Here is a 23,164-nt window from a genome sequence, read left to right as displayed (position 1 = left end):
GAGTGAGTCTGAGTGTGCGTGTGAGTGCGTGTGAGTGTGCGTGTGAGTCTGAGTGTGAGTGTGCATGTGAGTCTGAGTGTGCGTGTGAGTCTGAGTCTGAGTCTGAGTGTGAGTCTGAGTGTGAGTCTGAGTGTGAGTCTGAGTGTGAGTCTGAGTGTGAGTCTGAGTGTGAGTCTGAGTCTGAATGTGCGTGTGTCTGTGAATCTGAGTGTGAGTGTGCGTGTGAGTCTGAGTGTGCGTGTGAGTGTGCGTGTGAGTCTGAGTGTGCGTGTGAGTGTGCATGTGAGTGTTAGTGTGCGTGTGAGTCTGAGTGTGAGTCTGCGTGTGAGTCTGCGTGTGAGTCTGCGTGTGAGTCTGAGTGTGAGTGTGCGTGTGAGTCTGAGTGTGAGTGTGCGTGTGAGTCTGCGTATGAGTCTGAGTGTGCGTTTGAGTGTGAGTCTGCGTGTGAGTGTGAGTCTGAGTGTGAGTGTGCGTGTGAGTCTGCGTATGAGTCTGAGTGTGCGTGTGCGTGTGAGTGTGCGTGTGAGTCTGCGTGTGAGTCTGAGTGTTAGTCTGAGTGTGAGTCTGAGTGTGAGTGTGCGTTTGAGTGTGCGTGTGAGTCTGAGTGTGCGTGTGAGTGTGAGTATGAGTGTGAGTATGAGTGTGCGTGTGAGTGCGTGGGAGTCTGAATGTGCGTGTGAGTCTGCGTGTGAGTCTGCGTGTGAGTCTGAGTGTGAGTCTGCGTGTGAGTGTGAGTCTGAGTGTGAGTGTGCGTGTGAGTCTGCGTATGAGTCTGAGTGTGCGTGTGCGTGTGAGTGTGCGTGTGAGTCTGAGTGTGCGTGTGAGTCTGAGTGTGCGTGTGAGTCTGAGTGTGAGTCTGAGTCTGAATGTGCGTGTGAGTCTGCGTGTGAGTCTGCGTGTGAGTCTAAGTGTGAGTCTGAGTGTGAGTCTGAGTGTGAGTCTGAGTATGAGTCTGAGTCTGAGTGTGCGTGTGAGTGTGCGTGTGAGTGAGTCTGAGTGTGCGTGTGAGTGCGTGTGAGTGCGTGTGAGTGTGCGTGTGAGTCTGAGTGTGAGTGTGCATGTGAGTCTGAGTGTGCGTGTGAGTCTGAGTCTGAGTGTGAGTCTGAGTGTGAGTCTGAGTCTGAATGTGCGTGTGAGTCTGAGTGTGAGTGTGTCTGTGAGTCTGAGTGTGTGTGTGAGTGTGCGTGTGAGTCTGAGTGTGCGTGTGAGTGTGCGTGTGAGTCTGAGTGTGAGTGTGCATGTGAGTGTTAGTGTGCGTGTGAGTCTGAGTGTGAGTCTGAGTGTGAGTCTGCGTGTGAGTCTGCGTGTGAGTGTGCGTGTGAGTCTGAGTGTGAGTGTGCGTGTGAGTCTGCGTATGAGTCTGAGTGTGAGTGTGCGTTTGAGTGTGCATTTGAGTGTGAGTGTGCGTGTGAGTCTGAGTGTGAGTGTGCGTGTGAGTCTGAGTGTGCGTGTGAGTCTGAGTGTGAGTCTGAGTGTGAGTCTGAGTGTGAGTCTGAGTGTGAGTCTGAGTGTGAGTCTGCGTGTGAGTCTGAGTCTGAGTGTGTGTGTGAGTCTGCGTATGAGTCTGAGTGTGCGTGTGAGTGTGCGTGTGAGTCTGCGTGTGAGTCTGAGTGTTAGTCTGAGTGTTAGTCTGAGTGTGAGTCTGCGTGTGAGTCTGCGTGTGAGTGTGAGTCTGAGTGTGAGTGTGCGTGTGAGTCTGAGTGTGAGTCTGCGTATGAGTCTGAGTGTGAGTGTGCGTTTGAGTGTGCGTTTGAGTGTGAGTGTGCATGTGAGTCTGAGTGTGCGTGTGAGTCTGAGTCTGAGTGTGAGTCTGAGTGTGAGTCTGAGTCTGAATGTGCGTGTGAGTCTGAGTGTGAGTGTGTCTGTGAGTCTGAGTGTGTGTGTGAGTGTGCGTGTGAGTCTGAGTGTGCGTGTGAGTGTGCGTGTGAGTCTGAGTGTGAGTGTGCATGTGAGTGTTAGTGTGCGTGTGAGTCTGAGTGTGAGTCTGAGTGTGAGTCTGAGTGTGAGTCTGCGTGTGAGTCTGCGTGTGAGTGTGCGTGTGAGTCTGAGTGTGAGTGTGCGTGTGAGTCTGCGTATGAGTCTGAGTGTGAGTGTGCGTTTGAGTGTGCGTTTGAGTGTGAGTGTGCGTGTGAGTCTGAGTGTGAGTGTGCGTGTGAGTCTGAGTGTGCGTGTGAGTCTGAGTGTGAGTCTGAGTGTGAGTCTGAGTGTGAGTCTGCGTGTGAGTCTGAGTGTGAGTGTGAGTCTGAGTGTGAGTGTGTGTGTGAGTCTGCGTATGAGTCTGAGTGTGCGTGTGAGTGTGCGTGTGAGTCTGCGTGTGAGTCTGAGTGTTAGTCTGAGTGTTAGTCTGAGTGTGAGTCTGCGTGTGAGTCTGCGTGTGAGTGTGAGTCTGAGTGTGAGTGTGCGTGTGAGTCTGCGTATGAGTCTGAGTGTGAGTGTGCGTTTGAGTGTGCGTTTGAGTGTGAGTGTGCGTGTGAGTCTGAGTGTGAGTCTGCGTGTGAGTCTGCGTGTGAGTCTGCGTGTGAGTCTGCGTGTGAGTCTGCGTGTGAGTGTGAGTGTGAGTGTGCGTGTGAGTGTGCGTGTGAGTGTGCGTGTGAGTCTGTGCGTGTGAGTCTGCGTGTGAGTCTGCGTGTGAGTGTGCGTTTGAGTGTGTGTGTGAGTCTGAGTGTGAGTCTGCATGTGAGTGTGAGTCTGAGTGTGAGTGTGAGTCTGAGTGTGAGTGTGAGTGTGAGTGTGCGTGTGAGTCTGAGTGTGAGTGTGCGTGTGAGTCTGCGTATGAGTCTGAGTGTGCGTGTGAGTGTGCGTGTGAGTGTGCGTGTGAGTCTGAGTGTTAGTCTGAGTGTGAGTGTGCGTGTGAGTCTGAGTGTGAGTCTGAGTGTGTGAGTGAGTGTGTGAGTGAGTGTGAGTGTGCGTGTGAGTCTGCGTGTGAGTGTGCGTGTGAGTCTGAGTCTGAGTGTGCGTGTGAGTCTGAGTGTGAGTGTGTCTGTGAGTCTGAGTGTGTGTGTGAGTGTGCGTGTGAGTCTGAGTGTGCGTGTGAGTGTGCGTGTGAGTCTGAGTGTGAGTGTGCATGTGAGTGTTAGTGTGCGTCTGAGTCTGAGTGTGAGTCTGAGTGTGAGTCTGAGTGTGAGTCTGCGTGTGAGTCTGCGTGTGAGTCTGAGTGTGAGTGTGCGTGTGAGTCTGCGTATGAGTCTGAGTGTGCGTTTGAGTGTGCGTTTGAGTGTGAGTGTGCGTGTGAGTCTGAGTGTGAGTCTGAGTGTGAGTCTGAGTGTGCGTGTGAGTCTGAGTGTGAGTCTGAGTCTGAGTCTGAGTGTGCGTGTGAGTCTGAGTGTGAGTCTGAGTGTGAGTCTGAGTCTGCGTGTGAGTGTGCGTTTGAGTGTGAGTGTGTGTGTGAGTCTGAGTGTGAGTCTGCGTGTGAGTGAGTGTGAGTGTGCGTGTGAGTCTGCGTGTGAGTCTGAGTGTTAGTCTGAGTGTGAGTCTGAGTGTGAGTGTGCGTGTGAGTCTGAGTGTGAGTCTGAGTGTGAGTCTGAGTGTGAGTGTGCGTGTGAGTCTGAGTGTGCGTGTGAGTCTGAGTGTGCGTGTGAGTCTGAGTGTGAGTCTGCGTGTGAGTCTGCGTGTGAGTCTGCGTGTGAGTGTGAGTGTGCGTGTGAGTGTGCGTGTGAGTGTGCGTGTGAGTCTGAGTGTGCGTGTGAGTCTGTGCGTGTGAGTCTGCGTGTGAGTCTGCGTGTGAGTCTGCGTGTGAGTGTGCGTTTGAGTGTGTGTGTGAGTCTGCGTGTGAGTGTGAGTCTGAGTGTGAGTCTGAGTGTGAGTCTGCGTGTGAGTCTGCGTGTGAGTCTGCGTGTGAGTCTGAGTGTGAGTCTGAGTGTGAGTGTGAGTCTGAGTGTGAGTGTGCGTGTGAATCTGCGTATGAGTCTGAGTGTGCGTGTGAGTCTGAGTGTGCGTGTGAGTCTGAGTGTGAGTGTGTCTGTGAGTCTGAGTGTGTGTGTGAGTGTGCGTGTGAGTCTGAGTGTGCGTGTGAGTGTGCGTGTGAGTCTGAGTGTGAGTGTGCATGTGAGTGTGCGTGTGAGTGTGAGTCTGCGTGTGAGTCTGCGTGTGAGTCTGCGTGTGAGTCTGCGTGTGAGTCTGCGTTTGAGTGTGCGTGTGAGTGTGTGTGTGAGTCTGAGTGTGAGTCTGCTTGTGAGTGGGAGTGTGCGTGTGAGTCTGAGTGTGAGTGTGCGTGTGAGTCTGCGTATGAGTCTGAGTGTGCGTGTGAGTCTGAGTGTGCGTGTGAGTCTGCGTGTGAGTCTGAGTGTTAGTCTGAGTGTCAGTCTGAGTGTGAGTGTGCGTGTGAGTCTGAGTGTGCGTCTGAGTCTGAGTGTGAGTCTGAGTGTGAGTGAGTGTGCGTGTGAGTGAGTGTGAGTGTGCGTGTGAGTCTGTGAGTGTGCGTGTGAGTCTGAGTCTGCGTGTGAGTCTGCGTGTGAGTCTGCGTGTGAGTGTGCGTTTGAGTGTGAGTGTGTGTGTGAGTCTGAGTGTGAGTCTGCGTGTGAGTGAGTGTGAGTGTGCGTGTGAGTCTGAGTGTGAGTGTGCGTGTGAGTCTGCGTATGAGTCTGAGTGTGCGTGTGCGTGTGAGTCTGCGTGTGAGTCTGAGTGTCAGTCTGAGTGTGAGTGTGCGTGTGAGTCTGAGTGTGCGTGTGAGTGAGTGTGCGTGTGAGTCTGCGTGTGAGTCTGAGTGTGAGTCTGTGCGTGTGAGTCTGCGTGTGAGTCTGCGTGTGAGTGTGCGTGTGAGTTTGCGTGTGAGTCTGAGTGTGCGTGTGAGTCTGTGCGTGTGAGTCTGAGTGTGAGTCTGAGTGTGAGTCTGCGTGTGAGTCTGCGTGTGAGTCTGCGTGTGAGTGTGCGTTTGAGTGTGCGTGTGAGTGTGTGTGTGAGTCTGAGTGTGAGTCTGAGTGTTAGTCTGAGTCTGAGTGTGCGTGTGAGTGTGTGTGTGAGTGAGTGTGAGTGTGCTTGTGAGTCTGCGTGAGTGTGAGTCTGAGTGTGAGTCTGTGCGTGTGAGTCTGCGTGTGAGTCTGCGTGTGAGTCTGCGTGTGAGTGTGCGTGTGAGTGTGCGTGTGAGTCTGAGTGTGCGTGTGAGTCTGCGTGTGAGTCTGCGTGTGAGTGTGCGTTTGAGTGTGCGTGTGAGTGTGCGTGTGAGTCTGAGTGTGCGTGTGAGTCTGTGCGTGTGAGTGTGCGTGTGAGTCTGAGTGTGAGTCTGCATGTGAGTCTGCATGTGAGTCTGCATGTGAGTCTGCGTGTGAGTCTGCGTGTGAGTCTGCGTGTGAGTGTGCGTGTGAGTGTGCGTGTGAGTCTGAGTGTGCGTGTGAGTCTGTGCGTGTGAGTGTGAGTCTGAGTGTGAGTCTGAGTGTGAGTCTGAGTGTGAGTCTGAGTGTGCGTGTGCGTGAGTGCGTGTGAGTGTGCGTGTGCGTGTGAGTGTGCGTGTGAGTGTGAGTGTGCGTGTGAGTGTGCGTGTGAGTCTGCGTATGAGTCTGAGTGTGCGTGTGCGTTTGAGTCTGAGTGTGCGTGTGAGTCTGTGCGTGTGAGTCTGTGCGTGTGAGTCTGAGTGTGAGTCTGCGTGTGAGTCTGCGTGTGAGTGTGCGTGTGAGTCTGAGTGTGCGTGTGAGTCTGTGCGTGTGAGTCTGTGCGTGTGAGTCTGAGTGTGAGTCTGCGTGTGAGTCTGCGTGTGCGTGTGAGTGCGTGTGAGTCTGAGTGTGCGTGTGAGTCTGTGCGTGTGAGTGTGCGTGTGAGTCTGCGTGTGAGTCTGCGTGTGAGTCTGCGTTTGAGTGTGCGTGTGAGTGTGTGTGTGAGTCTGAGTGTGAGTCTGCGTGTGAGTGTGAGTGTGCGTGTGAGTCTGCGTATGAGTCTGAGTGTGCGTGTGAGTCTGCGTGTGAGTCTGCGTGTGAGTCTGAGTGTTAGTCTGAGTGTCAGTCTGAGTGTGAGTGTGCGTGTGAGTCTGAGTGTGCGTCTGAGTGTGAGTCTGAGTGTGCGAGTGAGTGTGAGTGTGCGTGTGAGTCTGCGTGTGAGTGTGAGTCTGTGCGTGTGAGTCTGTGCGTGTGAGTCTGCGTGTGAGTCTGCGTGTGAGTCTGCGTGTGAGTCTGCGTGTGAGTGTGCGTGTGAGTCTGAGTGTGCGTGTGAGTCTGTGCATGTGAGTCTGCGTGTGAGTCTGCGTGTGAGTCTGCGTGTGAGTGTGAGTCTGAGTGTGAGTCTGAGTGTGAGTCTGAGTGTGAGTCTGAGTGTGAGTCTGAGTGTAAGTCTGCGTGTGAGTCTGAGTGTGCGTGTGAGTCTGAGTGTGAGTCTGAGTGTGAGTCTGAGTGTGAGTGTGAGTGTGCGTGCGAGTGTGCGTGTGAGTCTGAGTGTAAGTCTGCGTGTGAGTCTGAGTCTGCGTGTGAGTCTGAGTGTGAGTCTGAGTGTGAGTCTGAGTGTGAGTCTGAGTGTGAGTGTGCGTGTGAGTGTGCGTGTGAGTGTGCGTGCGAGTGTGCGTGTGAGTCTGAGTGTGAGTCTGAGTGTGAGTCTGAGTCTGCGTGTGAGTCTGAGTGTGAGTCTGAGTGTGAGTGTGTGAGTCTGAGTGTGTGAAAGGGTGTGTGAAAGTGTGTGAGTCTGAGTGTGTGTGAAAGTGTGAGTCTGAGTGTGTGTGAAAGTGTGTGAGTCTGAGTGTGTGTGAAAGTGTGTGAGTCTGAGTGTGAGTGAAAGTGTGTGAGTCTGTGTGTCTGTTCTTATGTGTGTGCGTGTGTGTTCCGCCGCTGCAGGACCTTGATGCGCTCACCTCGGGGCGAGAAGCCATTCCGTGTGGGGGGCGGAGCCTGGGCGAGCGGCCAATCCGTGCGGGGGGGGCGGACCCGAGGCGAGGCGAGCGGCCAATCCGTGCGGGGGGAGGAGGCGAGGCAAGCGGCCAATCCATGCGGGGGGCGGGGCCATGGCGAGCCCAGCGGCCAATCAGCTTTGTGTCACCGTAAGGACACAATTTTGGAGCAAGACAGACAGACAGACAGAATAAGGCAATTATATATATAGATTGTGGAAAGGATATGCGATACTTTACAGTTAATGTGCTGCGATTTTATATTAATTACTAGTTGAAAATACTTTTTTTTTTTTAAATACAGTAATTTTTAGTTTCTGACTTTTCATTTATTTTTTAATTGATCATATAGGGACCATTCTGGCTGGCAATTATAAGGCCCTGTGCGCACACTGCATTTTTACCTTCGGTTTTACCCGCGGTTTTGCTGCAGACATTTCTTGAGAAATAGTTGTAACCTTTCTGCAGACATTTCCCATCAAAACTTTTGGGAAAAAAAATAGCTGTGCGCACACTGCGTTTTTTTTCTCAAGAAAATTCTTTCTGCAGAACTTCTTGAGAAAATTTCTTGAGAAAATGTGCATGTCACTTCTTTTCCGCAAGTACCTGGGGTATTTCACTCCATTCACTGTAATGTAATCACGAAATAACGCGGGTATACCGCAGGTAGCAAATGATGTGCGGTATGCCCTCGGTATAGCCGCGGTTTACCTGCGGTAATGTTCATCACTGTCTGCGTTTTGCAGGGAAGTCATGTCATTACGACAGGAAGAGGAAGCGGAGCAGAGAGTAAACACACACACATCACACTCCCTGGACGCCGCACGGAAGCACTTCCGTGTGACCTCCGTCTGGTGCCCATGCAGTCTGTGTCCCGCTCCAGCCCCGCAGCTGCCTGTACTGCAGTGTGTTAGTGTCTGCCCGCCCTGCAGTATCAGAAGCTTCTCGCACTGCAGTCCTGGCAGCCGCGGGATGACGAGCGCTTCTGTCAGGAGGTTAGATGAGATCATTACCTGCTGTGACGATCTCCTGCTCTCCTGATGTCACCGCTGTCACTGCCTTCTATGCCCGTCTCGCCGGCGGCCTGAGACTGTCACTATCGGTGACATCACGGGCTCTCGCGATACTGCTGAGAACGCGGCGGGCATAGAAGGCAGTGACAGCGCTGACGTCAGCACTGCAGGAGATCGTCACTGCAGGTAATGATCTCATCTAAGCTCCTGCCAGCAGTGCTCGTCATCCCCTACAGTGACCTGGGCTGACCTATTGATATTAGTTCAGGTCACTGCACTGCTCTCCCAGCCAATGGGGAACATTTTGTTCTTCATTGACAGGGACAGTGACTATAGTATGGATCGTCGTGGGACTCCCTTATTGGATTACGCCGGACTTGGAATTGATTGTTCTTTTCAATAAATTGGTGAAAGAGGGAATGTTTTGGGGAGTGTGTTTTGAAATAAAACTTTTTTTGTTGTCAATTTTTTTTTATTACTGACTGGGTTTGTGATGTCAGGTATCTGATAGACGCTTGACATCACTAACCCCAGGGCTTGATGCCAGGTGACATTACACATCTGGCATCAACCCCATATATTACCCCGTTTGACACCGCACCAGGGCAATGGAATGAGTTGAGGCAAAGCGCCAGGATTGGCACGTCTAATGGATGCACCAATTCTGGGGCGGCTGTGGCCTACTATTTTTAGGCTGGGGAGTGTCCAATAACAGTGGACCTCCCTAGTCTGAGAATACCAGACCACAGCTGTACGTTTTACCGTGGCTGGTGATCCAATTTGGGGGGGACCCCACGTTTTTTGTTTTAAATTATTTATTTAATGTAAAATAACAGCGTGGGGTGCCCTCTGTTTTGGATTACCAGCCAAGGTGAAGATGTCAGCTGTAGTTTGCAGGCTGCAGCCGTCTGCTTTACCCTAGCTGGCTACAAAAGATATGGGGGACCTCACGACGGGTTTTTTTTTTATTATTTATTTATTTTTTGGCTAAATACAAGGCTAAGCACCCTTTAGTGCCACATGAAAGTCACTAGAGTGTGCCAGCTTAGAATATGCAGGGAGGTGGGACATTATATAGGTCTTTCTCATCTATTATCTAGCTCTCTATCTATTCATCTATCCATCTTTCCCTCTATCCATTATCTGTCTATTATCTATCTATCGATCTATCTATTCATCTATCCATCTTTCCCTCTATCCATTATTTGTCTGTCTATCTGTTATCTATTATCTGTCTCTCTATCTCTCTCTCTATCTATCCATCTTTCCCTCTATCCATTATCTGTCTATTATCTATCTATCGATCTATCTATTCATCTATCCATCTTTCCCTCTATCCATTATCTGTCTGTCTATCTATTATCTATCGATCTATCTATTCATCTATCCATCTTTCCCTCTATCCATTATCTGTCTGTCTATCTATTATCTATCGATCTATCTATTCATCTATCCATCTTTCCCTCTATCCATTATCTGTCTGTCTATCTATCGATTATCTATCTATTATCTATATTATTTATTGCAGTTAGCAAAAAAAACACAGGGTTTAAACCTAAAAATACTACCCAGAAAGAAACACAAACAAATACATAGAAAGATATAAACTTTATTGTTTAAAAATACTGTTTAAAAAATGTAATTAAAAGGTAGTACAGCAGAAGAAAAGTATGAAAAAGTGTCACACAATAGACACCATTAAATAATCACAGAAACAATCTGTCAGTTCATAATAGTAATCCTGATAACCATATAACATTAATTCGTAACAACAAATCATATACCCTAATGAGGAGTATTACACAAGAGAGGACACAGGTTATTAAATGTGTTTAGCAACTGTGACTGGATGGTATTAGTTACGCAGGGATGTTCAAAGTGACTAAATAACATGAAAGAGGGCTTAAAATAGAGCCCAAAGAAATCAAGAAACAATGACATCAAAAAAACATGCCTGCTAGAAAAATGTCATACACAGTGCTAAATGGAAATATAGCCTCACCATTCACACCCTGACGCGTTTCGCTGTGGCTTTCTCCAAGGGCGCATAGAGCATAGTGATCTGTATGGGGTTTTTATAATGCTGATATACCAGTCAATTAAACCAAAAAGTAAATAGGATTAAAAAGATTAACCAATAAACATGCGTTAGATAAGTATTGAGGTCTTATCATTGGTGATTTCAAAAGATGCAAACCGTATTAGCATAAGTAATGAACTCACCACAGGTGAACTTTGCAATGAGCTGAATTACAGCCTTCAGAAGACCAGAAGCCGGAAATGAAAAATGACAGTGCAGGGGAAAGAAACATCCCTGTATGTGAAAAAGGTTCCGTTCCAAAGGAAGTGACAAAGGAAAAAGGTGCACAAACTGAATGAACATATTGCACATGTGTGTAGTAACTAAATATAGAGTCCCCGCTTCCATCATTAAGGTTCCGAAAAACCGGAAATGATGAAAGGGAGGACGTTCACCAAGAGGACGTCATGTGGAACGCAAATGCGCTCCACCGAACGGAAGTGACAGATAAGAGTACAGGTGGAACGCAATAGCGTTCCACATATACGGAAATATAGTGTAAATGTGAAGGGAAAGACATTTCCGGCTTTTTGGACTATGAAATCTTAACAACAATTTAATATTAAGAAAAATTGTTGTACAGGGCGCAAAAGTATGTAGATACAGAGATATTCAATATGTTTAGACAAGACCAAACTTTATCAAAGAAAATGTGTGACTATGCGCCTACTATGTACATAGAAAAAAACAAACACCTGTAAACAGAGGATCATAGGACTACCATAAACCAGTATATTGTAAACCAATATTATATAGTGTTCAATGATAAGCATCAATATAAATAGTGAAACCAAGCAAAGAAAAATACAATAATGTAAAATACAAAAGTGAAAAAGTGAATAAAAGTGCGACGTGCAAGTGATGAAAACACTCAATATTAATTAATTTATAAATCATTATTATAATAAATAGGTGAGCTAGTCCCATATCAGTTGTTCCAAGACCAATATTTGCATGTAGGTTCATAAACCCCCCCCCCAAAAGACCGAAATCTAAAAACAATGAGAAAAAAAAGAATAAAATTAGTGGGCATAAAAATTCTGAACACAAAATTTACATAAATATTACACAAACAGAGCAAAGATCATAACGTTATTTATAAGAAAGGCGAGAAACTGATGTTTTCATTCAACCCATTTGGTACTAAAGTATTTAGCGTAAAAATCCAACGGGATTCTTTTTGTGCAAGAAATTTCTTCCACTTTCCCCCCCTCTGACTCACCAGAACTTTGTCAATCGCACGAATCTTCAATAGTGTAGAATCACAATGATGGAATTGCTTGAAGTGTCGAGAAATGGAGGTAAGTTTGGACACATCGTCTTCATCCTGAGCTGCTACAATAGATAAAACATGTTCACGAGCTCTCCTTCTAAATTGTCGAGTGGTGAGGCCCACATATTTCAGGTCACAAGGACAAGACGCCATATAAATCACTCCCTTAGTGCTGCATGTGAGGGCATGCGTGATCTTATACTCTTTTTTATTTTCGGAGTCAAAGAAATTTTTTGTTCTCTCAATGTTAGGGCATGCCACACAGTCACCACAGGGTTTACAACCCCAGGGAATCCGGGATAAATCCAAGAATGTTTTTCCCTGCTGCCCCCTGTGGTGACTGTGTACCAACATATCCCTCAAACTACCTGACCTCCGAAAAGTAATATTGGGATTAGATGGTAAATATTGACTAAGAACATTGTCAGTCAAAAGAATATCCCAATATTTTTTTAAAATGGTACGTACCTCTTCAGAGTGTGAATTAAAGGTAGTGATGAACCGATTGACATCATCATGAGGTTTCACTCTCCCTGGATCCTTCAGAAGTGTCCGTCGTTCAGTATTCTTAGCAGCATGATAGCCACGATTTACATCTCTTGGATGGTAACCTCGGGATAAAAATCTTCTTTTCTGCTCCTGAGCCTGGGTTTCAAAAAATGCATCGTTGGAACAAATTCGCTTTATCCTCAGAAACTGTCCCTTTGGAATATTTCTGATCACATGTCTTGGATGGGACGAATGAGCATGTAAAACCGAATTGACGGCAGTTTCTTTTCTGAATAAATCAGAATGTATAGTCCCATCCAAGTCAATATGAAACTTGACATCCAGAAAGTCAATGACATTGGTTCCCACACGGTATGTAAGCTTGAGATTGATGTCATTCTGATTGGCAGCCAGCATGAAGGACTCAAGTTCCTCCCGGCTGCCCTGCCAAACAAAAATGACATCATCTATATACCTTGACCACATGTGGACTTTCTCAGATAGGGGCAATGGATCTGTAATAAAGATGCTCCTCTCCCACAGGCCCAGGAACAAGTTGGCATATGAGGGGGCACAAGCTGCCCCCATTGCTGTTCCCTGGAGCTGTAGGTAGAGAACATCTATGAAAAAAAAGAAATTGTGATGTAATATAAACTCAAGGAGTTCCATAATCAAATCTGCCAAACGCCTGTCAAGATTAGAAGAATCAAGAAAAAATCTCACCGCCAGTAGACCATCTTTATGGCGAATTGAAGTGTATAGTTGTTCTACATCAGCTGTGATGAGTAGCATATCCTTATCAAGATGCAAATCCTCCATCCTCCTCAGAATGTCCTTTGTATCCCTGAGAAAAGAAGGTAAAGTCTCAACCAGTGGTTGTAGATAATGGTCCACAAATTTGCAAATGACTTCACAGATGTTTCCATTGCCCGAAACAATTGGTCGCCCTGGGGGTGCCAATGAGTTCTTATGTATTTTGGGCAAAAAATATATAGTCGAGACAGTAGGATCATCAATATACAGGGATTCTGCTTCCTTAGTAGACAGAATGCCATCTTCAACCCCTCTGGTGAGAATCTTTTTCAAAATGGACTGAAATTCAGTCAAGGGATTGTACAATAAACGTCTGTAACATTGGGGGTCACGTAGTTGGCGCATGGCTTCTTTTTCATAGAGGGCATGTGGCCAAATGACCACGTTACCCCCTTTATCAGATGGCTTGATCACTAGATCATCCATTTTAGATAAATCCTGCAATGCTTCTCTTTCAGCTTTAGTACAGTTGTCATGCAAAACAGTTGGTGAAACAGTTTTCAAATCCTTAGTCACAAGACGTACAAAAAGTTCTACAGTAGGACATACAGTAAATGAAGGGAATTTCTTGGATTTGGTGATGAGCGAACAAGGCACCTTACCTCCATTCTGATCATCTTGCTCCCTTAATAATTCTTCAAGGATTTGAATGGCTTCCCTCTCCCGGGATGTTGGAAAAATGGAACGCAATTCCTTATCATGAAAAAACTTTTTAAATAATAACTTTCTCGCAAAAAGATTCAAATCCGTGACAGCTGAAAAACAATCAAATTTTGAAGCGGGACAGAAAGATAATCCCTTGCTCAAAACACTAATGTGTGCATCAGATAGGGAAACATTAGAAAGATTAATTACCTTCAATGAGGTGGATCGCTCCTGTTCCTCATCCGGAATTAACTTCCTTTTATTATTCTTCTTTTTCCATGATTCGTTCTTTTTAAAATAACTCCGTTGTTCATTTCTTCCAGACTGTCTGTCCATAGTGGAAAGATCACTAGTGGATGAAGCTGCTGATGAGATGGCAGGGTTTCTAGAGTATCTCTCCATCCTACTAAATTTCCACTTATAGACCCGTCCGGTCTGATCATCCAGAAGATCCCTCTGGAGCTTTTTATTCTTAACTTCACTAATCTGTTTTTCCCATGTTTTAGATTTTTCATCAATGTCATTATTAAGATAAGTAATATCCTCCTTAGTCCAGGTGTTGCTGACTTGACACTGAATGCCTTCCAACTCCACATCCAGAGAGTCCAATTGTACTTTGTCATAATCGATAATGGCTTGCATGAAGCTCCTAGAGCAAAGATTACAGATATCCTCCCATCGTTTTGAAAATTCCAATTCTTCCTTACCGAAAGATGGATAGATTTGCACACGAAGTCCTCTTGGAATGAGATTTCTTGCCAAATACTGTTCTAGTGTTTTTTTATTCCACCATAGTTTCATACGACGATGTATGAGATCACTCATTTGTTTAATAATATTTTTCTTATCTGTAGTACCTGTATCCTCTTTCTGCTGTACATCCAAGCTGAAAAGGGAATCAGCTTTAAGAAGCCAATCTTTTTCTCTGGCTCTGAAATCCATTTTGATAGATGGAAAAAACCTAAAAAAGGTATAAACTATTAACCTACAATTTGGCCACCAACCATAACAAGCCAGTTCAAATACCAGTATGACCAGGTAGTAACACAGTGGCAGAATTTAAACCTAAAAATACTACCCAGAAAGAAACACAAACAAATACATAGAAAGATATAAACTTTATTGTTTAAAAATACTGTTTAAAAAATGTAATTAAAAGGTAGTACAGCAGAAGAAAAGTATGAAAAAGTGTCACACAATAGACACCATTAAATAATCACAGAAACAATCTGTCAGTTCATAATAGTAATCCTGATAACCATATAACATTAATTCGTAACAACAAATCATATACCCTAATGAAGAGTATTACACAAGAGAGGACACAGGTTATTAAATGTGTTTAGCAACTGTGACTGGATGGTATTAGTTAGGCAGGGATGTTCAAAGTGACTAAATAACATGAAAGAGGGCTTAAAATAGAGCCCAAAGAAATCAAGAAACAATGACATAAAAAAAACATGTCTGCTAGAAAAATGTCATACACAGTGCTAAATGGAAATATAGCCTCACCATTCACACCCTGACGCGTTTCCCCGTGGCTTTCTCCAAGGGCACATAGAGCATAGTGATCTGTATGGGGTTTTTATAATGCTGATATACCAGTCAATTAAACCAAAAAGTAAATAGGATTAAAAAGATTAACCAATAAACATGCCTTAGATAAGGGTACCTTCACACTTAGCGATGCAGCAGCGATCCGACCAGGGATCTGAACTGGTCAGGATCGCTGCTGCATCGCTACATGGTCGCTGGTGAGCTGTCAAACAGGCAGATCTCACCAGCGACCAGTGAACAGCCCCCAGCCAGCAGCGACGTGCAAGCGACGCTGCGCTTGCACGGAGCCGCCGTCTGGAAGCTGCGGAGACTGGTAACTAAGGTAAACATCGGGTATGGTTACCCGATGTTTACATTAGTTACCAGCGCACACCGCTTAGCTGTGTGTGCAGGGATCAGGGAGCCGCGCACACTGAGCGCTGGCTCCTTGCTCTCCTAGCTGCTGTACACATCGGGTTAATTAACCCGATGTGTACAGCAGCTACATGTGCAGAGAGCCGGAGCCGGCAGCACAGGCAGCGTGAGAGCTGCAGAGGCTGGTAACTAAGGTAAATATCGGGTAACCACCTTGGTTACCCGATGTTTATCTTGGTTACAAGCTTACCTCAGCTGTCAGACGCCGGCTCCTGCTCCCTGCTCGCTTCATTTGTCGCTCTCTCGCTGTCACACACAGCGATCTGTGTGTCACAGTGGGAGAGCGCCTTTGAAGAAAACGAACCAGGGCTGTGTGTAACGAGCAGCGATCTCGCAGCAGGGGCCAGATCGCTGCTCAGTGTCACACACAGCGAGATCGCTAATGAGGTCACTGCTGCGTCACAAAAAGCGTGACTCAGCAGCGATCTCGGCAGTGAGCTCGCTGTGTGTGAAGCACCCCTAAGTATTGAGGTCTTATCATTGGTGATTTCAAAAGATGCAAACCATATTAGCATAAGTAATGAACTCACCACAGGTGAACTTTGCAATGAGCTGAATTACAGTGTTCAGAAGACCAGAAGCCGGAAATGAAAAATGACAGTGCAGGGGAAAGAAACATCCCTGTATGTGAAAAAGGTTCAGTTCCAAAGGAAGTGACAAAGGAAAAAGGTGCACAAACTGAATGAACATATTGCGCATGTGTGTAGTAACTAAATATAGAGTCCCCACTTCCATCATTAAGGTTCCGTAAAACCGGAAATGATGAAAGGGAGGACGTTCACCAAGAGGACGTCATGTGGAACGCAAATGCGCTCCACCGAACGGAAGTGACAGATAAGAGTACAGGTGGAACGCAATAGCATTCCACATATACGGAAATATAGTGTAAATGTGAAGGGAAAGACATTTCCGGCTTTTTGGACTATGAAATCTTAACAACAATTTAATATTAAGAAAAATTGTTGTACAGGGCGCAAAAGTATGTAGATACAGAGATATTCAATATGTTTAGACAAGACCAAACTTTATCAAAGAAAATGTGTGACTATGCGCCTACTATGTACATAGAAAAAAACAAACACCTGTAAACAGAGGATCATAGGACTACCATAAACCAGTATATTGTAAACCAATATTATATAGTGTTCAATGATAAGCATCAATATAAATATAAATAGTGAAACCAAGCAAAGAAAAATACAATAATGTAAAATACAAAGGTGAAAAAGTGAATAAAAGTGCGCAGTGCGACGTGCAAGTGATGAAAACACTCAATATTAATTAATTTATAAATCATTATTATAATAAATAGGTGAGCTAGTCCCATATCAGTTGTTCCAAGACCAATATTTGCATGTAGGTTCATAAACCCCCCCCCCAAAAGACCGAAATCTAAAAACAATGAGAAAAAAAAAAATATATATTATTAAACAAATGAGTGATCTCATACATCGTCGTATGAAACTATGGTGGAATAAAAAAACACTAGAACAGTATTTGGCAAGAAATCTCATTCCGAGAGGACTTCGTGTGCAAATCTATCCATCTTTCGGTAAGGAAGAATTGGAATTTTCAAAACGATGGGAGGATATCTGTAATCTTTGCTCTAGGAGCTTCATGCAAGCCATTATCGATTATGACAAAGTACAATTGGACTCTCTGGATGTGGAGTTGGAAGGAATTCAGTGTCAAGTCAGCAACACCTGGACTAAGGAGGATATTACTTATCTTAATAATGACATTGATGAAAAATCTAAAACATGGGAAAAACAGATTAGTGAAGTTAAGAATAAAAAGCTCCAGAGGGATCTTCTGGATGATCAGACCGGACGGGTCTATAAGTGGAAATTTAGTAGGATGGAGAGACACTCTAGAAACCCTTCCATCTCATCAGCAGCTTCATCCACTAGTGATCTTTCCACTATGGACAGACAGTCTGGAAGAAATGAACAACGGAGTTATTTTAAAAAGAACGAATCATGGAAAAAGAAGAATAATAAAAGGAAGTTAATTCCGGATGAGGAACAGGAGCGATCCACCTCATTGAAGGTAATTAATCTTTCTAATGTTTCCCTATCTGATGCACACATTAGTGTTTTGAGCAAGGGATTATCTTTCTGTCCTTCAAAATTTGATTGTTTTTCAGCTGTCACGGATTTGAATCTTTTTGCGAGAAAGTTATTATTTAAAAAGTTTTTTCATGATGAGGAATTGTGTTCCATTTTTCCAACATCCCGGGAGAGGGAAGCCATTCAAATCCTTGAAGAATTATTAAGGGAGCAAGATGATCAGAATGGAGGTAAGGTGCCTTTTTCGCTCATCACCAAATCCAAGAAATTCCCTTCACTTACTGCATGTCCTACTGTAGAACTTTTTGTACGTCTTGTGACTAAGGATTTGAAAACTGTTTCACCAACTGTTTTGCATGACAACTGTACTAAAGCTGAAAGAGAAGCATTGCAGGATTTATCTAAAATGGATGATCTAGTGATCAAGCCATCTGATAAAGGGGGTAACGTGGTCATTTGGCCACGTGCCCTCTATGAAAAAGAAGCCATGCGCCAACTACGTGACCCCCAATGTTACAGACGTTTATTGTACAATCCCTTGACTGAATTTCAGTCCATTTTGAAAAAGATTCTCACCAGAGGGGTTGAAGATGGCATTCTGTCTACTAAGGAAGCAGAATCCCTGTATATTGATGATCCTACTGTCTCGACTATATATTTTTTGCCCAAAATACATAAGAACTCATTGGCACCCCCAGGGCGACCAATTGTTTCGGGCAATGGAAACATCTGTGAAGTCATTTGCAAATTTGTGGACCATTATCTACAACCACTGGTTGAGACTTTACCTTCTTTTCTCAGGGATACAAAGGACATTCTGAGAAGGATGGAGGATTTGCATCTTGATAAGGATATGCTACTCATCACAGCTGATGTAGAACAACTATACACTTCAATTCGCCATAAAGATGGTCTACTGGCGGTGAGATTTTTTCTTGATTCTTCTAATCTTGACAGGCGTTTGGCAGATTTGATTATGGAACTCCTTGAGTTTATATTACATCACAATTTCTTTTTTTTCAGAGATGTTCTCTACCTACAGCTCCAGGGAACAGCAATGGGGGCAGCTTGTGCCCCCTCATATGCCAACTTGTTCCTGGGGCTGTGGGAGAGGAGCATCTTTATTACAGATCCATTGCCCCTATCTGAGAAAGTCCACATGTGGTCAAGGTATATAGATGATGTCATTTTTGTTTGGCAGGGCAGCCGGGAGGAACTTGAGTCCTTCATGCTGGCTGCCAATCAGAATGACATCAATCTCAAGCTTACATACCGTGTGGGAACCAATGTCATTGACTTTCTGGATGTCAAGTTTCATATTGACTTGGATGGGACTATACATTCTGATTTATTCAGAAAAGAAACTGCCGTCAATTCGGTTTTACATGCTCATTCGTCCCATCCGAAGATTCGTGCGATTGACAAAGTTCTGGTGAGTCAGAGGGGGGGAAAGTGGAAGAAATTTCTTGCACAAAAAGAATCCCGTTGGATTTTTACGCTAAATACTTTAGTACCAAATGGGTTGAATGAAAACATCAGTTTCTCGCCTTTCTTATAAATAACGTTATGATCTTTGCTCTGTTTGTGTAATATTTATGTAAATTTTGTGTTCATAATTTTTATGCCCACTAATTTTATTCCTTTTTTTCTCATTGTTTTTAGATTTCGGTCTTTTGGGGGGGGGGTTTATGAACCTACATGCAAATATTGGTCTTGGAACAACTGATATGGGACTAGCTCACCTATTTATTATAATAATGATTTATAAATCAATTAATATTGAGTGTTTTCATCACTTGCACGTCGCACTGCGCACTTTTATTCACTTTTTCACCTTTGTATTTTACATTATTGTATTTTTCTTTGCTTGGTTTCACTATTTATATTTATATTGATGCTTATCATTGAACACTATATAATATTGGTTTACAATATACTGGTTTATGGTAGTCCTATGATCCTCTGTTTACAGGTGTTTGTTTTTTTCTATGTACATAGTAGGCGCATAGTCACACATTTTCTTTGATAAAGTTTGGTCTTGTCTAAACATATTGAATATCTCTGTATCTACATACTTTTGCGCCCTGTACAACAATTTTTCTTAATATTAAATTGTTGTTAAGATTTCATAGTCCAAAAAGCCGGAAATGTCTTTCCCTTCACATTTACACTATATTTCCGTATATGTGGAACGCTATTGCGTTCCACCTGTACTCTTATCTGTCACTTCCGTTCGGTGGAGCGCATTTGCGTTCCACATGACGTCCTCTTGGTGAACGTCCTCCCTTTCATCATTTCCGGTTTTACGGAACCTTAATGATGGAAGCGGGGACTCTATATTTAGTTACTACACACATGCGCAATATGTTCATTCAGTTTGTACACCTTTTTCCTTTGTCACTTCCTTTGGAACGGAACCTTTTTCACATACAGGGATGTTTCTTTCCCCTGCACTGTCATTTTTCATTTCCGGCTTCTGGTCTTCTGAAGGCTGTAATTCAGCTCATTGCAAAGTTCACCTGTGGTGAGTTCATTACTTATGCTAATACGGTTTGCATCTTTTGAAATCACCAATGATAAGACCTCAATACTTATCTAACGCATGTTTATTGGTTAATCTTTTTAATCCTATTTACTTTTTGGTTTAATTGACTGGTATATCAGCATTATAAAAACCCCATACAGATCACTATGCTCTATGCGCCCTTGGAGAAAGCCATGGCGAAACGCGTCAGGGTGTGAATGGTGAGGCTATATTTCCATTTAGCATATGGTTATCAGGATTACTATTATGAACTGACAGATTGTTTCTGTGATTATTTAATGGTGTCTATTGTGTGACACGTTTTCATACTTTTCTTCTGCTGTACTACCTTTTAATTACATTTTTTAAACAGTATTTTTAAACAATAAAGTTTATATCTTTCTATGTATTTGTTTGTGTTTCTTTCTGGGTAGTATTTTTAGGTTTAAATTCTGCCACTGTGTTACTACCTGGTCATACTGGTATCTGAACTGGCTTGTTATGGTTGGTGGCCAAATTGTAGGTTAATAAAAAAAAACACAGGGACCAACCTGCGGAAAAACCGTGGCAAAAACTCATGCATTTTTCCCGCGGTTTTGGTGCGTTTTTTTTACCGCAAGTGGGGTAATCTTCAACTCCCAGAAGTTTCTCAAGAAATTTTCTTGAGAAAAATCACTTTTCCAGTGCGCACATAGCCTAAGGGGGCTGGCAGTTCCTTGGGGCTGTGTGAGTGGTGGGCGGCAATTGTAATGATAGGGAACAGTGGCTGGCATTTGTAGAGTGGCTATTGTGTCTGGAAGTTGCACGGGGTCAATGGATAAAAATAATCAGGAGCAATCAATAGGCGCTGTTGGGTTTTTCTTTCTTTTTTTTTTTTTCCTTTATTAATTTGCTATGTGTTTCAAGGATAGAAACATCCTCTTCCTCAGGCACATCCCTGGAATCAGGGTCTCGTCCTCTGTTGTGCTACTGTCAAATTAAATAGAAAAAACCTGCCAACAGATTCCCTTTAAAGAGTAATTGTACTTTTCAAATCATAGTAGTCCTTCAGAAATGCATGAGACCCACCCCATGTTATTATGTTATTGTTATTATTCAAAACACTATGCAGAAGCATTTAGCAGTGTATGGGCTCAATAGAAAGTTTGCACATGCACACCTTTAGAAACAGTTAAACTCTAACCCTTTGAGACCATAATACATCAATTTTTCAGAATGTGTTTGCAGGGGAAGTATGCAGCTGAGGACAAAAGAGCGCAAATAGGGTCTCACCTGGTTAATAAAGTGCACGATATTCCACTCACCTATTAGGGTTGTGATAGTTACAACCCCTATGAAGGCTTAAGGAAATGACAGCTGCCACAGCCCCACGTGCATTAAACTTCAGTACTGGAGAGGAGAAACACGTACAGTAGACCTATGAAATAAAAGAAGTTTAATAATAACCGTATTTTCATCGCCAGCAGCTCAACATTAACCCTGTTTCTCCTCTCCAGTACTCAGAAGAAGTATGGAACAGACTCAGAAGCTAAGCCCGCCCCACACAAGGCAGATTCCGGCTTTTTTACATAGCCAGCATTAGCCTGTAACTGCTGCTACCATAATTAGTTCTTATTAGTGCAGTTTAACCATTGAAACACATTCACCAACTATCAACAGCATTTCAAACAAGACCACAAGTGTGTATGTGTGCACTGGCTTCCATTGTTCGCCTTTTGTTGCTTGATTTTGGGGGCTAATCGGTTGTTGTGGCAGCTGCATGCTCCCATAGTTGTCCCCTTCTGTGAAGCACAGCCTGTTGCTGAACTTCATAGGAGAACATTTAGTAATATAGAATATAAGCAATCAGAAGATTGCAGGTGCAAGTCCCCAAAGAGGACTAAAAAATAAAAATAATTAAGTTTTTCAGAACATGAAAAAAATTAATAAAAAATTAAAATTACATCCTTTTCCTTCCATTAATAATAAATTGAAAAACAATAAGCATATTTGTTATCCCTGTGTGACAGTCATGGCTACAGTGATGGTATGCTTTTGGGGAGTTTCACCTGGAGCCATGGGGGCTTTGCCTTGCAGCATGTGTGCTGTGGGGCATCGGGTCTCTTCTCCTGGCAGGTGCGCTGTTGCTTCAGTGGTAGGCGCATGGCACTACACCTTTTAGCCTAGGCAATCAGTGACAGGTTCATCATGACGTTGCAGTGGGCTTTATACAGTCTAATGAGAATGTTAAACTACAACCCTCATGTTCAGTTTTGCAAATTTTTGCATAGCGGAATTAAATTAGTGTATGATTTTTGGATGTGAGATCCATGCCTTTTTCTACAACTATTGTATATTTGGTATCAATATGTCTGTAAAAGTTCAATCTATTAAAATATAAAATGAATTACTTGTAACCAAATGGTAACAGCATAAGGAGAAAAAAAAAATTGAAACTCCAAAATTGCTTTGTTGATTGCCGCATCTTCTTAAAAAATTGCAGTGAAAAGAGCTCAAAAGTCAACATGTATTCAAAAAAACGATATCACTAAAAATGTCAGCTCGTCATGCAAAAAAATGCAAGCCTTCAAATAGCTCCTTCATCTGGAAAATAAAAGCTACAGGTCTCAAAAGATGCGTCACAAACCCTTTTTTTTTTTTTTTACCAAGTTAAATATTTTTTCACTGCTAAATTAAAAATTATACGTTTGGCATCACTACAATCATACTGACATTAGAGAAATTAGAGAATCATTTTTTTTGTGGTCCCTTTTACTGCTCAATGAGTATCATCGAAAGAAAACCAAATAAAACATGGCAGAATCAATATTTGTTTTATATTATATGGTAAAATAAATAGTGTCATATAAAACTACATGTTATCCCACAAATATCCAGACCTCATATATTTCTAGAGAAACAAAAAATTGATGGCTCTTCGAACAACGTGAGAAAAAAATACTCAAAAAATACAAATGACCCAACCATGAAGGTGTTAAGCAGGCAAAATAATCTGCTTTTGTTTGTTTTTACAGATGCATACCTACAGCAGCTAAACAGCATCAATATCATCTTGAAAAAAGAAAGCTTTGCAAGAGTAATCATTTACATAAAATACTAAAATGATTAATATGCTTTTTACCAATATTCTTTGATATGTGTTAACAATGTGCTACAAATATTAGATAAGTAGTATTCGTTCATAACTTACATCTAGTCATTGTGATTTGTCAATTAAAAATAAATAACTTTGTTGCACCTCCTTGACTTGTAATTTATTACGAATGAGCCAATATTTGAAAATGAAAATTAGAATTCTAATTTATTATTTGATGTGGAAAAAAAAGAACTTTCAATTTCTTACCATGTTCAGCTGTTGTCCATGATTAAATGTAGTAATATTATATATATATATATATATATATATGTCATATGAAAAAGTTTGGGCACCCCTATTAATGTTAACCTTTTTTCTTTATAACAATTTGGGTTTTTGCAACGGCTAT

General features: G+C 43.4%; 1 protein-coding gene across 1 annotated transcript in view; it reads left to right on the top strand.

Annotated features, from left to right (window-relative positions):
- The window catches only part of STAT1 (signal transducer and activator of transcription 1), an 801,166-nt gene extending 778,252 nt beyond the window's left edge, over positions 1-22,914 (top strand). Inside the window, exon 24 of the mRNA XM_075317825.1 lies at positions 22,694-22,914. Coding sequence (XP_075173940.1) covers positions 22,694-22,714 — 21 coding nt within the window. The 3' untranslated portion in view covers positions 22,715-22,914. The remainder of the gene's footprint in view (positions 1-22,693) is intronic.
- Positions 22,915-23,164: the final 250 nt, after the last annotated feature.

This window comes from Anomaloglossus baeobatrachus, chromosome 7 (assembly GCF_048569485.1).
Source record: "Anomaloglossus baeobatrachus isolate aAnoBae1 chromosome 7, aAnoBae1.hap1, whole genome shotgun sequence".
NCBI classification, from domain to species: Eukaryota; Metazoa; Chordata; class Amphibia; order Anura; family Aromobatidae; genus Anomaloglossus; species Anomaloglossus baeobatrachus.
The sequence above is the reverse complement of the archived record's forward strand: the minus strand, read 5'-3'. Positions and strand labels throughout refer to the sequence as shown.